The sequence below is a fragment of the Uloborus diversus genome, chromosome 1 (genome assembly GCF_026930045.1).
Source record: "Uloborus diversus isolate 005 chromosome 1, Udiv.v.3.1, whole genome shotgun sequence".
Classification (NCBI taxonomy): domain Eukaryota; kingdom Metazoa; phylum Arthropoda; class Arachnida; order Araneae; family Uloboridae; genus Uloborus; species Uloborus diversus.
In genome coordinates this window covers 246,722,307-246,738,286 of record NC_072731.1, presented here as the reverse complement: position 1 = coordinate 246,738,286, position 15,980 = coordinate 246,722,307, and the positions used below count along the sequence as shown (strand labels likewise).

Genomic DNA, 15,980 nt, shown 5'->3' with positions numbered 1-15,980 from the left:
ATATCTATCATAAACGAAAATTGATTTATATTTTCTCGCTAATCATTACTTTTTAAGAATTTTTAAGTTATGTTTGATTAAAATTTGTATTAAATAATAAAGCAAAACTTTTAGCATTATTTCTTTAACCAAAAATTAAATGCTAGTCTAGTGTGTGACCTTATAGAATATTCATGTTAAAGAAATGATGTTCCAAAAAATCTGCAGTGAAAAACTTTTAACACGAAACTAATTTTTCCTGTTAAAAGAATTTCGAGTTAAAAGATGTATATTAATATGCAGTACTACCTGGATCACTATATCACTTCGTGTTAACTGATTTTGTGTGTTAAGCGTTTTCGTGTTGAAGGTAATTCACAGTATTTATCATTGTTACAATATTGGAAGATAAACTTTTGAGGCATTTTGAATTTATATATATCGGTCACAACTTTTTTTTTTCAACCTAAGATGGCCATTAATGTAAAATTCCCTTTTTCTTCTCAACATTTTGAATTATAATGTTTTATCGTAACTTTTTACAGAAAGATCTTTAATAATTAGAGCATTTATAATACTTTTTGATAAAAGTTTCATACTGTAAAAATGGTGCTCACATTCTTTAGTTTTAATAATGATAAATATTATTTTTAGATGCATGAGGCTGCCAAAAGGATGCAAAGATTGGAATTACTTCAACGATCTGAAGCAGCGAATAGAAGATTTCAAAGAAACTTGTCCACTTCTTACGCGGCTACGAAATGATGCCATGACAGTTAATCATTGGAAGAGAATTGAAAAAGTATGCAGTCATCAGTTTGATGAAGATCAATCAAAGTGGACTTTGGGCACTGTAATGGAAGCGCCTTTGCTGGAATTTAAAGATGATGTAGAGGTAATTATTTGTTCCTTAACATCAATAATATGTGCAGCATAGCTTAGAGACAGTAATTTATATTCAGGAAATAAAAACTAACTTTATGCTGAAAATATTAATGACAAAGCCCATGCTGTTAAAGAACAAAATCTGCATATGATTGCAGATGTGTGCATTTAGATTTCATGCCTTATCAACATAGTATTTATTCTTTGAATCAATTTTTAGTTTAGCAGTTTTTTGTTCTGACATTAATATTGCATTACTGTAGCTGAATGAATATAGATATATATTCATTTCTATTCTTACATGCATCATTTTTTTTAAATCAAAACCTTTTAAGAGCGTCCAAAAGTGTGTCATTTATCTTTCCTTCAGACACCACAGAGCTTTTGTTGATTTAACTTAGTATTATTTTTAGTTAATGAAACTTTAAGTTCTGCTTCAACCTTTTCTAATTTCTGACAAATAATATCGTAATTTTCTTCAGTGTCTTATTTCTGTTATTTGTATTAATGGTTTGATTTCAACCAAAAATGCCAGCAATGTACTCTAAAATTAAGTATTTTCATATTAAAAGCCATGTTTTATATTGATTTTTTTTTTTTTTTTTTTTTTTTTTTTTTTTTTTTTTAAAGTAAATTACCGCCCTAAGCCAGGGCTAAAGCAGAAATACTTAAAATTCACCACCAACTCAGTTATTCCATCCGATGATGGAGTAACTGAGCTGGTGGTGTATTTTAAGTATTTTTATATTGATGTTTAAAAAAATCGTTTTATTTGTTTATTTATTTATTTATTTTATTTATTTATTTATTTATTTTTTCATAGCCTTTCCTATCTTTTGCCTGATACACTGAAAAAGATTTGAAAGTTGTATTGTGATCATAAAACCACTCAGTAGCCATTGCAAACAAAAAATTGTTCTACAGACTAAAATTAATCGCACACAAGGTTGCAAAGGATGCTTACTGCCAAAAGTTTTGTGTATCCTCAACTGTTAAAGTTTTAAATTTATTTTTGTGTCTGTGCTTGAAATTAAAAATTTAGCATATGATTATCAAGTGAAATTGGCTGGATTACAATAAATGTTATATATTGTTTTCCAGGATATCTGCATTGCTGCTGAAAAAGAAAGAGAAATAGAAGCTAAACTGAATCAAGTTATTGCTGACTGGGCTGTGGAGAACTTATACTTTGCTTCCTTTAAAAATCGTGGGGAACTATTGCTTAAAGGGACTGAAGCTAGTGAAACTATAGTAAAGTTAGAAGATGGATTAATGACTCTTGGCTCACTTCTGAGCAACAGGTTGAATCATTATTGTGTTACTACAATGTAATAAAATTTAAAGTAGGTTCTTAAAGAGCAAGGAGGAATTCTGTCCTTTTAACTGCCTATTGAAAAAGATATTTTGTGCAAATTTTCATAGCTATTTTTATAACCAATGAAATGGAATTATGCTATTTCCTTGCCTTTTGTGATTAGCATGGCATTGTACTAGCGATGTGACATGGCAAAAAAAAAAAAAAAATTCAGTAATCAGTACAGTGGAAGTTGAAGTGAATTCAACGTGCTATCACCTTTTCATGTTAAGATATCCACTAGAAGTTTTTCATTGTTTTTCATTTTAGTATAGGAAAAAGTTTTTTGAACTTTAATGAAACAAAAATAGACGGTTTTGATTTTTTTTGACCAATAAGTTTTTAAAAACATTTGGAACCTCAAAATTATTTCCACAAAATGTTAGCACATACAAACCTAATTACGTTTATTCAGATGAAAACTTAAATGTTGTGTTTAGAAATTAGATTTATGCAAAAATTATGCTTTAAATATATATATATAATTATATATATATATATATATATATATATATTTAATTCTAAACTTGAATATAGGTATTCTGCTGCCATGAAGGACATCATTTTAAAGTGGCTGCAATATCTAACCACAGCAACAGAAGTTATTGAGAGTTGGTTAATGGTACAGAACTTATGGGTATATTTAGAAGCAGTATTTGTTGGTGGCGATATTGCAAAGCAACTTCCTGAGGTTAGTTCAGCATTAGAAAAATTCGTTTTCTTTAAATTTAACCTTCTTTTAGCTTTTATTGTATGTTTTTACGGGTATGTATGAGCTTTAAACCAATATGCATGACTTACATTGTTATTATTTATGACAAATCTATTTGTTTTGTCTGATCTATACAATTTTATTTCAATGATTTTTTTTCCTCTTTTTGTTTTGAGATAAAGTTCTTTAGGGTTTACGTCATGTTAACAATTAAAAGTTTATTAAAATTATTCTGCCAGCATTGAACTTATGCTGTACATAGAAATAAAAAAAGCTAAATGTTTTCAGAGTTACTATGTTATTTGTCTTGCAGTTTATTTTAAAATCTAAACAAAGCTGAAAAGATTTACCAAACTTTGTCATTGTCAATTTTACCATCTTTGTCATTGTCTGATCGAAGCATAATAAATTGATTGAGGCATTTCAGACAAACAAACTGAAAAACAGAAAATAATTAAGTGAAAAAGTTTTTATATACCATGTTTTTAAAATGAACTAAAGAGTATGAAATAATTTTTTTAAGCTTCATGTAAGTTTCAAGCCCCATACAGATTCAGAATTTCTTAAATTGTCTGAAAAGTTTGTGATTGTGAGGTTTTAATAGCTATCAAAATGCTTGTAAGTTTTGAAAAAGAAAACAGGCTACTTTCACAAAACCCTATCCCGCTCAAAACATGACATCATTTGTGGACAGCCCCTAAGTCTAATTTGTGACAGGTAACGTAATGATTATGTTATACTATAGCTCAAAATTTTAGTTGGAACTTAGACTAAAAGTAATATTCCGTTTGAAATCTTTATTTATTTCATTTCTGTTGTTTATCATTAAATTTTGATAACAGTTATTTTCTAATTTATGAAAGAATTTATGATTCTTTCTTTTCACTACAAGTGTTAAATTCTAATTTCTATGAGAAGGTATTATTAGGTTAATGTTTCCATTACTTTACATGATGAAAATCTGGGAAAGAAAAAGACTCTCAATCTTTAAAAATGTACTCTGCATTAAATGTAAATATATTTTTTTTAATACAGTATATATATATAACCTGCAATTAATATAATATATATAATAAAATAAATTTATACTTAAATTACTGATTTGTTATATATATTAATATAATATATATAATAAATCAGTAATTTAAATATAAATAATATAAATAAAACAATAAATTAATCAGTAGTTTAAATATAAATAAAATAATAAATAAATCAGCAGTTTAATTAAGATATTAATATATTGGAAAGGGTTCAAAGGCGGGCTACAAGGCTAATAAGTGGACTTTCCCACTTAGACTATGATTCCAGGCTTAGAAGGCTAAAAATGTACAGTCTTGAGCAAAGAAGAGACCGAGGGGACATGATTCAGCTGTTTAAATTTATTAAAATGAAAGATGTTACGGGGCTGAAGTTTAGCACTGAAAACAGGACAAGGGGTCATTGTTTTAAGCTATTTACATCTCAGGCTAACATGGATATTAGGAAAAATTATTATTTTAGCAGGGTAGTGGAACCTTGGAACAGCTTACCGGAAGAGGTGGTAATGAGCAAGGGAGTAGACAGTTTTAAGAGGGCCACTGATCTTCACTGGGGATTGTAAATTGACTAGGACCAGTCTAGCTGGGCCCAGAGCCTGTTGCTGGTCGTCACTTTTGTATTAGTATTTGTATTTGTATTAAATATAAATAATATAATTAAAATAACAAATAAATAATTTAAGCAAGTTTATTTTTTAGGAAGCTGAAAGGTTTGCTGTGATTGATTCTACTTGGGTAAAATTAATGAAAAGAGCTCATGAAAAGGTTAATGTGATCAAATGTTGTTCTGAAGAGGACACTATGAGTACTCAGCTCCCATATCTCTTGGGAGAGTTAGAAGCATGTCAGAAATCTTTAGTTGGGTTTGTTTTTCCTATTTTTCACTTCTCTCTTCTTGCTTAACTTAAATTCTATTACTTGTTTTGAATCTTTTAACTGCTTATATTCTGCCGTTTGAATTTAATATTTTAAATTCTTTCAGGTACCTGGAAAGCAAAAGAAGAATATTTCCAAGATTCTTTTTCATTTCCGATCCAGCTTTATTGGAAATACTTGGTCAAGCAAGTGATCCTCATACAATTCAGGTAGTTGATAATTCTGTGTTGTTTTGCTCATTATATAAAGGATTTTTACTGCTGATATAATTTTTACACTTTTAAATGAGCACATAATATGTTTAACGGCATTATAAGCAGATTTCAGGCTAGATTTCTTGGAATCTTACTTCATTTGGAAGAACTTTACTTCCCTCTTCAATTTCTGCTGTTTGGAAATCTTTCTTTCAACACTTTTGTTTCTTGCACATCATACTTTGAGTGCAATTGCCGTTGCATCTTTCCCACTTTCAGGGGCGATTTTACTTTTCAAACTTTCGAATACTTTTGCCAATTGTCTGTTTTTTGTTACCATGGATGTACCTGTCTCTCATTGAAGATAGTTGCTTGGTTAGTCTTAGCATATCTGTTTGCTAATTTTATTTATTTATTTATACATTTTTTTTTTCATTATTTTTATTCACAGACTGTTACATTGTATCATTTTAGTTCTCATATTTGAGAACAAAGATTTCTACAATTTTTGCAAATGTCAAAGCAGTTTTCACCCCATTTTTATTTATACATTTTTATTTATTTATTTTAATTTAAAATTACACTCACAATTTCTTTTGAAGGATTTTTTTTTGCTTATAACTTAAATTTTTTATGTCTGTTTAATGTGGCATTTTAATTCAAAATTAAGAACGTTTTTTTGTTTCTGGCTTTTATTATTTTTTAAGTTCAATATGTTATTTGATGTTTTATTGTGGCGCACATCAATAGTATGTCATAATGTAAACCAGAAGTCAGCATATTAGATAATTAGATAGTGTATGTTATAATTTTAATATGTATATAAATGTATAACTTTTTATTAACCCTTTTGTAGGCTCATTTATTGGGTGTTTTTGAGAATGTAAATGAAGTAAGGTTTGATGAAGAAGAGTATAACAAAATTACAGCTGTCATATCTAAAGAAGGAGATCAAATACCTGTGAGGATATTTTAATTATATATCATCAGTTTTTGCATTTTTTATTAGTTACTTAATATGTGTAGGTGTCTTTATATTTATATACCTGTGAAATATAAAATCATGTTAATTTGTCTCACTACCAAAATTATTCAAATGTTGGTTCCCTTGTGCCAATATTACAAGTGCAATAGACCTTCCAGACATCAGAGCGTTATTGGATCATTGGTAGACCTGGGCTATTATGTTTATTTCTACAGTTGGACCCCAGTTTAACAAGCCTCTATTTAAAGAATTTCGCGTTTTAGCGATTTTTTTTTTCTTTTTCCCGGACTAAAATGAAGGCAAAAACCCCTATTTACCGAATAATAAACCCCGAATTAACAAAATTTTTTGACAGCCAAAAAAATTTTTTTTCTTAATGTGAGTCTGGAAATATTGGAATGTTTTCCAAATGATGAATCCACTTGTCCGAAGCAGATAGAGACTTTTCTTGGAATCAGCCATTTTTAATGGGAGAGGGGGCAACCAATGAATAGTGATTCTAATGCAGAAGGCAATAATGAAACTCCCATTAAAACTTAGTTTTTCAAATGCTTTACATGACCTGGAAACTGGAAAAACATATCTCATGCAGCATACTGTAAATGACACTATATTTTCTTCTTTCCATTAAGTCGAAAGAGAACTATTTTGATTCAAGTATCAAGGAAATTGTTAAACATCTACTTACTCAATACTTTAAAATTTCAAAGTAACTAGTGTGTGATAAGTCGCAGAATGCTGAATAAAAAGTGTACACTTTTTGATCATGGATATTTCTTTTTTTTTTTTTTGCAGTTCCTTATTAGGGTTTTTAGATAAGGTAAGTGCATTTTTTTTCCTCGCCCCGATATTACGAATAGCCTCAATTTAGCGTATTAAAGTTTCGGTCTCGAGAAGTTCATTAAATCGGGGTCCGACTGTATTTTAGTTAAATATGATAGGAATGAATAATTACAAAATTTGATTGGATTTAATGAGCAACAGCTGATTTCTATTGCAGTACAAAGAGAAAAATAGTAATTTGCAATTGAGATAAAAAGAAAGTTAATGTAGTTTTTGCATACAATTTAATTTTTATCCATTTTTTAAACTTTTGTTAAGTATATCAAAAAAGGGGGGGGAATTGTATTCTACAACATCTATTTTACGATTTATGATATGTTTGGTTTTTAAATAAGTAAATTAGTATAGATAAATTTATAATGTTGGTAAGAAAAGGCATTTTTCAAATTTAAAGTATTAGTTTAATATTGTAATTTTAAGTATTAATTGAACTATGGGTTGCCTCATTTGTTCTGAACTAAATCATTTCTAGTTAAATTTTGTTTTAAACATTAATTTTTAGATTTGTTTAACTTTTTAGCTTGATAGACCAGTGATAGCTGAAGGTAATGTTGAAAACTGGCTTGGGGACCTTCTAGTTGTTCAACAAATGTCACTAAATACAGTTATAAAGCAGAGTTTTCATAGCCTGAATTCTGAGCAATTTGAACTTATAACATTTGTGGATCAATATATTGCACAGGTAAAATATAATGTACTTCTTTCACTATTTTGACAATTCTTATAATCAAAGTATACTCATACTGTTTTTTTTTTTTTTCCCTGGATTTTAAGCAGATTTGATTTTCATACCTAATTTGCTTTTTAAAAAAAGTAATGAATTTAGTTTTATAATGGATGGGGGAGAATAATAAAATAGTTTGTCTTTTTTTGCATATTTAATGACAAATAATGTCTTAACATTTTGCTCTCCATCAAATTTACTATGCATAGCCTTGCAGACTGATTTGTTATCTAGATCAAATAATATATTTATGTTCATTTATGCTTTAGTTGGAAAGCCTCTGGTAACTTTTTGTTTCTTACTGCACAGTGAAAATATGCTCAATTAGTTCACTCCATTTATGTTTTAAAAGTTGAAGTCTTGTTCCATAATTATAAATGCATATAGTTTTAAATTATTCTTTAGTTTATGATGACAGTAAAATAATGGCAGTTTTTATTTCCTCTGTAAGAAAATTACCAAAAACTACTGGTATTGAATGTTTTTTTTTTTTTTTCAATAACAAACATTTAATTGGGAATGCTGTGCTTCAAATAAAAAGCATTTTTCGTTGTTAAATGTTGCTTTGTAAAAGAGAGAAATAGTTTCATTGTATGTACCAGGAAAACATCAATAGGAAAAAGCATACTGATGTTACTGGAAATGATAGGCACCTGTTTTTAATTTTTTTATTTATTTCATATTATTTTAGTTTCTTCGGTAATATTTTAGATGTGGTTCTTGTTGTAGTTCTTGTTTCTACTTAGCACTATTACAGCTTTAATAAAGGGGAACAACCTGAAAGAAAACTATTAATGTGTTTAAGATGCAATGCTATATAGTAAAAGTAACTCTGAATGTTTGTCAGGGTTAATTTTACCATTGTATTTCAATAGCTAAAAGGAAATCTAATCACATAAAATGCAAACAAATAAATAACTAAATAAAGCACTTGCATGCAAAAAGTATAACGTTATGTTACATAAAAATCAGATTAGTAGTACTAAGATTTTTGATGAGTAGTTAAAGCTGACTTTCTGAAATTCATCTGCAACAAATATTTTATTTTCATTCTCTATGTTGTATATGGTGCTAAAATTGAGTAGCAAATTTGAAATACAGAAAGTATCTTGACAAAATGCATGCATACCTGGAAATTACCCTAGAAATTAGGAAAAATTACTTTTTTAGTAGGGTGTCGTCGGCACTTGAAACATCTTACTGGAAGAGGTGGTTACGAGCAAGGGGGTAACTAGCTTTAAGAGGGCCATCGATCTTCATTGGGGACTTATAAACAGCCTAGGACCAGCCTAGCTGGGCCCAGAGCTTGTTGCTGGTCGCCACATTTGTATATGTATAATAAAAAGAGAAACAATGAATTTTGTATGTATGAATTGCTTGAGTTTGCAGCAAAATGTATGACTTCACTGTTAAAAAGAATGAAGAAAAAATGTGTATTACCCCCGTTGGTGCCAAGTGTCCGATTTAAGGACCTCTGCATAATTTCTAAGCAAATGCAAATAGAGAAAGTTTACTGGGCCTGCTACTTAGAAGTAATATGCATTTAAGAAAATGGTTAGATTATTTCACTTGTGTATTTCTTATAGCAAAACTTATTGAGTCAAAAAATCATATGAGCTTCTTTATAACCCATTCTTTCTGTGTAGAAGTAATACCTACGAAAAAAATTCCGTGTTGTTAATTTTATTCTATTTCAAATAAATCTAAAGAAGTTCTTCTGCCCTTATATAGAAGTTTGGTAAGACCCCATTTGGAGTATGCTGTTCAGTTTTGGTCTCCTGATCTTATCTTAAGAAAGACATTAATGTATTGGAAAGGGTTCAAAGGCGGGCTACAAGGCTAATAAGTGGTCTTTCCCACTTAGATTACGATTCCAGGCTTAGAAGGCTAAAAATGTACAGTCTTGAGCAAAGAAGAGACCGAGGGGACATGATTCAGTTGTTTACATTTATTAAAATGAAAATGTTACGGGGCTGAAGTTTAGCACTGAAAACAGGACAAGGGGTCATTGTTTTAAGCTATTCAAATCTCAGGCTGACATGGATGTTAGGAAAAATTACTATTTTAGCAGGGTAGTGGAACCTAGGAACAGTTTACCGGAAGAGGTGGTAATGAGCAAGGGAGTAGATAGTTTTAAGAGGGCCATTGATCTTCACTGGGGATTGTAAATTGACTAGGAACCAGTCTAGCTGGGCCCAGAGCCTGTTGCTGGTCGTCACTTTTGTATTAGTATTTGTATTTATTCTGTTTTTTTTTTCTTTTCTTTTAATTACATAGGTGTCCCTTCTTGGAATACAAATGCTGTGGACTAGGGATGCAGAAGAAGCTCTTGCAAATGCAAGAATAAGCAAAAAAATCATGCGCTTCACTAATAAAAAGTTTGGCGAAATTTTGAAGAAATTGATTGCTCAAACTACTCTTGACCTTTCCAAATTTGTTCGAGTCAAATATGAAACACTTATCACCATTCATGTCCATCAAAATGACATATTTGATGATCTGGTAATCAGTATTACATTCTCTTATTTTGCAGTGGTTATTTGCTTCTGTTGTTTATTTAAGACATTGGTATTTTTACATTTATCTTTTCATACATTTTTTCCCAAAAATATTATCCCATACAAATAATAAGCTAATTTTAGATATGAATGCACTTTAACTTCTGATTCTTGTCTTTGACTCACTAATATTAAGTTTTCCATTTTTCATTTTACTGAGGTATGTTCTGGTTTTCTCTTTTCTTACATGTTTAACCATAGGTGGCTGGTGCACCAAAAACATGGGAGGTTAAAAGATTGTGAAAGTGGCACCCCTGAAGCTGACTCTCCCCCCCTCCCTCCTCATGTTAGGTTATATTGTTGGATTTGACTGATTAAATAACCGCTAAAAAATGTGAAATATGGCCTGGGATAGTCGCCATATTCTTCCCCCCTCCAACCTAAGATTCCATTCTTGTGAAATAATGTGAGATCAAGTCCATTTTTTGAAATTTTTTGTTTTATTTTCATGGAGTAAATCAATCTACCCTGTAAAAAATAATTTTTTATTGTATCATTATTTTTTAACTCTGAAAAGTGAGAGGGTAAGGCTCCTTTTCTTTTGGGAGTGAGGAGGCAGTTTCCCCCATTGCTCTCCCCCCCCCCTTTGCAGGCTGCCTTTGGATTTCACTGAGTCAGTTCTCTGCTTCTTTGTTCTTATTAAAATATAACCAATATTAAGAAATAAATTTAGAGCTTAAAATTATTCTCACCCGTATTAACTCTTGGACTCTATACAGGAATCAGAGCGTGAAAAAAATATAAAATTAAAAATTAAAAAAAAAAAAAGAAAACGACTGAGTCGCAAATGTAGAATCAAAAGGGAAAATTGAAAACCTTTTAAAAGCCATATACTGTTATTAAAAATCAATTACAAGTATTTTATTAGTTAACAAATAGAAACTGACAACAGATAAAAATTTTAAATCATTGCGTTATCTTTGTCAGCCAACAATGAATTCAATTACAAATTGTGTGAAGAAAGGCTTCACGGTATTTAAAATCTGCTTAAAAGAAACATAATTCAAATTCTATATAACATGGAAGTTCCAAACACATTCTATCAGATGCAGAAAAAATTACTCTTTATTTTATTACTAATTTTTTTAATTTTTCATTATACAGTGAAACCCCTCCTAACGGACACCCCTTTAATGCGGACACCCCTCTTATGCGGACAGTTTTTAATTCCTCGGCAGAGAGACATTAAACCTAACGTATAAGGAACCTCTCTCGTACGGACACCCTCAAATACGGACACGGACACCCTTTTCGAAGTCATTTACATTGATATATCCTTTTTGCGGACAGTATTTAAAACTTGAGAATTAAATAGCTACTCCATTGAAAGGCTTCATTTAATGCAAAGTCGACCAGCTTATACGGAGATAAAAAAAATATTTCTTTGCAATTTTACTTTGCATCTACTGCGTAGCAAAAAATTTTCAGCTTGACACCAAAATGCATTTTTCATTCCAAAAAACATCATCAAATCGTCAAAAATAAAAGAAAAGAAAAGAGAAAATGATTATTCTGCTAGTTTCTGTCTGTATACCCCCACCCTCCCCCGTTGCCTTGTTCCTTTTCAGATGACTAACAAGCAGGCGTGTTGTGTCTAAGTGGAGCCGAGTTGACGCGCCATCTAACAAAAATATTTTATAGATAGTAAAAGTAAAGCCAATGCAATATCATAAAGTAAACTTAAGGGTAAAAGCATTCAGTTGTTTCATCCTTCTCATTGAAATGGCTCTGAATACTCATCGTCAGCGTCGTACTCTTTCTCTTAAAGAAAAAATTGAAGTTATAGATTTCGCAGAAAAAAATAAAATTGGAATACGGAACATTGCTGAAAAGTTTGGTGTGGGACGCACACAAATTTGCTGTATATTAAAAGGAAAAGAGAAGTTTAAGAAAGAATGGTTCATAAATGGAAACCAAGAGAAGAAAAAAGATTTTCCTAAAAGTAATGCCCTTGCAGTGGATGAAATTGTGTTTAAATGGTTTGTGTCCGCAAGAAGCAAAAATATTCCGATTTCTGGCCCTATTTTACAAGAAAAGGCGAAAGAAGCAGCTACTGAAATGGGTATAGAAAATTTCAAAGCTTCCAATGGATGGTTAGATCGTTTTCGAACGAGACATGATATCGTTTTAAAAAAAATATGTGGTGAATCCATGGATGTGGATGCTGACGTTTGCGACGAATGGTTTGAGAAAGTGCCTAGTTTGATTGAAAATTACGAGCCATGTGACATTTATAACATTGATGAGACCGGTTTGTTTTATAGAGCTCTGCCAGATAAAACCTTAACTTTACGGAAAGAAAACTGCTCTGGTGGCAAAATCTCCAAAGAACGCTTAACAGTTTTGTTGGGTGCCAGCATGGATGGTACAAAATTAAAACCAGTTGTCATCGGAAAAGCAGCCAGACCTCGGTGTTTTAAAGGACTGGATATAAAAAAATTACCTGTAGACTGGTATTCAAATAGAAGAGCGTGGATGACAACCAGTGTCATATCTGATTGGCTTGTAACTTTTGATAAGAAGTTGGGGAGAGAAAAAAGGCATATTGTTATTTTTATGGACAACGCGCCCTCCCATCCCAAAGACTTTCACTTGAAAAATATAGAAATAGTCTTCTTGCCAGCAAACACAACATCGAAATGCCAACCTATGGATGCTGGGATAATTCAAGCATTTAAAATTCAATACAGACAACTAGTTATGAAGCATTTAATCAATAAAATGGAAGAAACTAAAACAAGTAGCGAATTGTCCAAAACAATTGATGTGTTAGATGCAATCAGCTGGGTTAAGCATGCATGGAAGGAAGTTAAAAAAGAAACAATAGTAAGTTGCTTTAATCGCGTCGGATTCAAAAAAGGATCTGCCACAGAGGAAATTGACAACGAAGTTGATTGTGACAATGATGGATCCGATTTGCAGTCGTTAATGCAACAAGCAGGGTTCACAAATGTGACCGCTGAAGACTAGGGACCCATCGACGACCAAGTTTTCACTGAAGAAAGCGAAACAGAAATTGCAAGCTTAGTGCGCGAAATTAACGAAGATCATACAGTTGAGGATGACGATGAAGATGAACTGTCCGTAAAAGAAGACGTTAAAACAATTAAAAATGTTAACGAAGCTTTAAGCGTATTAGATGGACTCAGGGAATTTTCAATTAAACACAACGATCCTAAAGGACTAGACTTGGTACAAGAACTTAAGATACATTTCGAAAATGAAAGACTTTCATCGATCAAAACATATCAACAGACATCAATCGAACAATTTTTTAAAAGTACAAATTAGGTATGTAATTTTTATGCGAACCTGTTATTTAAATCTCTTTGAGTGTGCAAAACTGTAATATTTGAATTTAACCTGATAAAATAATTGTTTATTATGTATATGTTGGTAAAAACTAGTAAATTAAAAAAAATCTATGCATATGAAAGAGTAGAATTCACACATATTTCATTTAAGATTTCAAAAAACATAAACAAATAACTAAAGTTAATTAAATTAAAAAAACCTCTGTAAAGCGGACACCCCTCTCTTACGGACAAAAAAGTTTGTCCCGTTAGTGTCCGTAATAGAGGGGTTTCACTGTATATGTTTTCACTGCAAAAATTGCAAAAAACCTTTTAGAGATTTTTAATCAAAATTTTTGTTAATTAATGTCATCCAAAGACGCAACCTAGCTAAGAACACTCTGGATCAATTCTCCTTTGGAACAAAAACAAATTTTTCAAAATCGATCCATATGTTTAGCACTAGAGTGCCACAGACAGATACACAGACACACAAATACACATACACGTCAAACTTATAACCTCCTTCCTGTGTGTGGGTTTTTTTTTTCTTTTTATTCAAAAAATGTAGATTTGTTTAAATTTAGCAGTCTTTACTTCTGTTCTTCAATGATTAACTTTGCATTCTCATTTAGGTTAGAATAAAAATTAAAACACCCAGTGATTTTGAGTGGCTGAAGCAAGCTAGATTTTATTACTACTTAGATGAAAATCTATGCATGGTTAAAATAACTGATGTTGATTTCATCTACCAGAATGAATTCTTGGGTTGCACTGATCGTTTGGTAATCACTCCTTTAACTGATAGGTAAATATCTGTATCTACTAAAATGCTTTTTTTTTTTTTTTTTTTGCCTACTTGGGTCAAATGTTAATGTACTTTTCACCTCTAGCCCCTAATTTTTAATTTTTAGCTTAAAACTTTAGGTTGCCCTAATGGCATGAGTTACGTTGATTGTGGCTCCTCTGTGTCAGACATTTTTGTGTTTAGGTTTCCTATGTGTTAGTCCTATGTAACTTCCTTGCTTCTAGGCTCTCCAATACTTGGAACACACCTATCTTGGCAGTGTCATAATGCTGTTATAAAGACCTGCTTAACCTTCATAATGCTACCCAGGTTAGGTTTGTCCCAACTAGAGAGAGGTTATGCTAAGTATTAATTAATGGGTTGGGAATTCTTTTCCCCAAAGGCATAAATTTGAAGGTCTTCAACAAGTAGATCATGTATATAAGGAAAAATTGTCAAGTGCAAAGAATATAAATACAATTTAATTACAGTTTTAAATTTGTGTCTGTTGAAAGTACTGTCCTTGAATTATTTCTTTAAAGCTATCAATAGTATGATTTTTTAATATGGTTAAAACTTAAGACTAGAATAAATTTGTTGCTTCCCAAAACGTGACAGCTGAAGATATTACTGTCAAAAGCTGTCGAGGGGGGGGGGGGGGATATGTTTTCAAAACTGTTCTGTGTCACCAGTTAGCCTTGAGGTTGCTGAAAATATCAGCAGCCTCACTTCATATGAGAAAATTCAGGCATCAGGATAATTTAAAAAATTTAAGTACAAGATTTTTTCTCCTCAATAGTTTACGAATTTATGTCAAAAGTTTACTTAAAAGCAGGCTAAAGAAAAAATCTTAAAAATAGATTTGTTTTTCTGCTAAGGAAAAACAAATACAAAATAGCACAATTAAGTTTCAGGAAAAATGCTCAGTATACTTTGAATGCTTTCCCTATCTTATGCTGAATGTCATGTAAAATAGTCAAACAGTCTTTGGCCTTTCACAAAATATTAACATACTTTTTCTTTTAAATTTAGTAAAAAATATATATATTTCTCCTAATTTTAGTCTATTGCTATTTAATAAATATAAAAGTTTATTGCAAAGTTTTGTAATGAACTAAAATCAATAAGTCATTTAACATGCTACAAAATTAACTGAAATCAAATTAGTCAATGTAATGTATTGAAAAAAACTCCTATTGAGGTCCGCTCAAAAGGTGCAGAAAGTACCACTTATGCATGTCATAAAACAAAGCATACAAGTCAGTTTTCATAAGTGCTAATGCACGATGATTCTACATGTTAAACCAGAGGTTCCGAAACTGCTGTGGCACCCTAGGATGCTGTTAGAAGTGACGAGGGTTGCCCTGAAGTGTCCAAGTTTTTTTGGCAACTCCCTCTCCAGCAGGGGCGTAGCTAAGGGGGGGGGGTTGGGGACAAACCCCCCCCCCCCCCCCCGAAATGTTAGTCTCAAAAAAAGAGAAAAAGAAGAGAGATGAGAAAGAAAAAAAAAAAGAAGAAAAGGAAAAAATTCCAAGCGATTATATATATATATCTTACTAATATTATATATGCGAAAGTTTGTCTGTATGGATGGATGTATGGATGTATGGATGGATGTATGGATGTTTGTTACTCTTTCACGCAAAAACTACTGAACGGATTTTGATGAAACTTTACAATAATATAGCTTATGCATCAGAATAACACATAGGGTAGTTTTCGTCCCGTTATGGGGGGGCAAAACCCCCTT

At 31.2% G+C, this 15,980-nt stretch overlaps 1 protein-coding gene across 1 annotated transcript in view; it reads left to right on the top strand.

Annotated features, from left to right (window-relative positions):
• Positions 1 to 15,980, top strand: part of LOC129219775 (dynein axonemal heavy chain 8-like) — a 189,951-nt gene that overhangs the window by 74,617 nt on the left and 99,354 nt on the right. Inside the window, exons 27-35 of the mRNA XM_054854077.1 lie at positions 634 to 874; positions 1,966 to 2,165; positions 2,756 to 2,909; positions 4,670 to 4,833; positions 4,953 to 5,055; positions 5,897 to 6,001; positions 7,389 to 7,550; positions 9,870 to 10,094; positions 14,079 to 14,251. Of these exons, the coding sequence (XP_054710052.1) occupies positions 634 to 874; positions 1,966 to 2,165; positions 2,756 to 2,909; positions 4,670 to 4,833; positions 4,953 to 5,055; positions 5,897 to 6,001; positions 7,389 to 7,550; positions 9,870 to 10,094; positions 14,079 to 14,251 (1,527 nt within the window). The remainder of the gene's footprint in view (positions 1 to 633; positions 875 to 1,965; positions 2,166 to 2,755; positions 2,910 to 4,669; positions 4,834 to 4,952; positions 5,056 to 5,896; positions 6,002 to 7,388; positions 7,551 to 9,869; positions 10,095 to 14,078; positions 14,252 to 15,980) is intronic.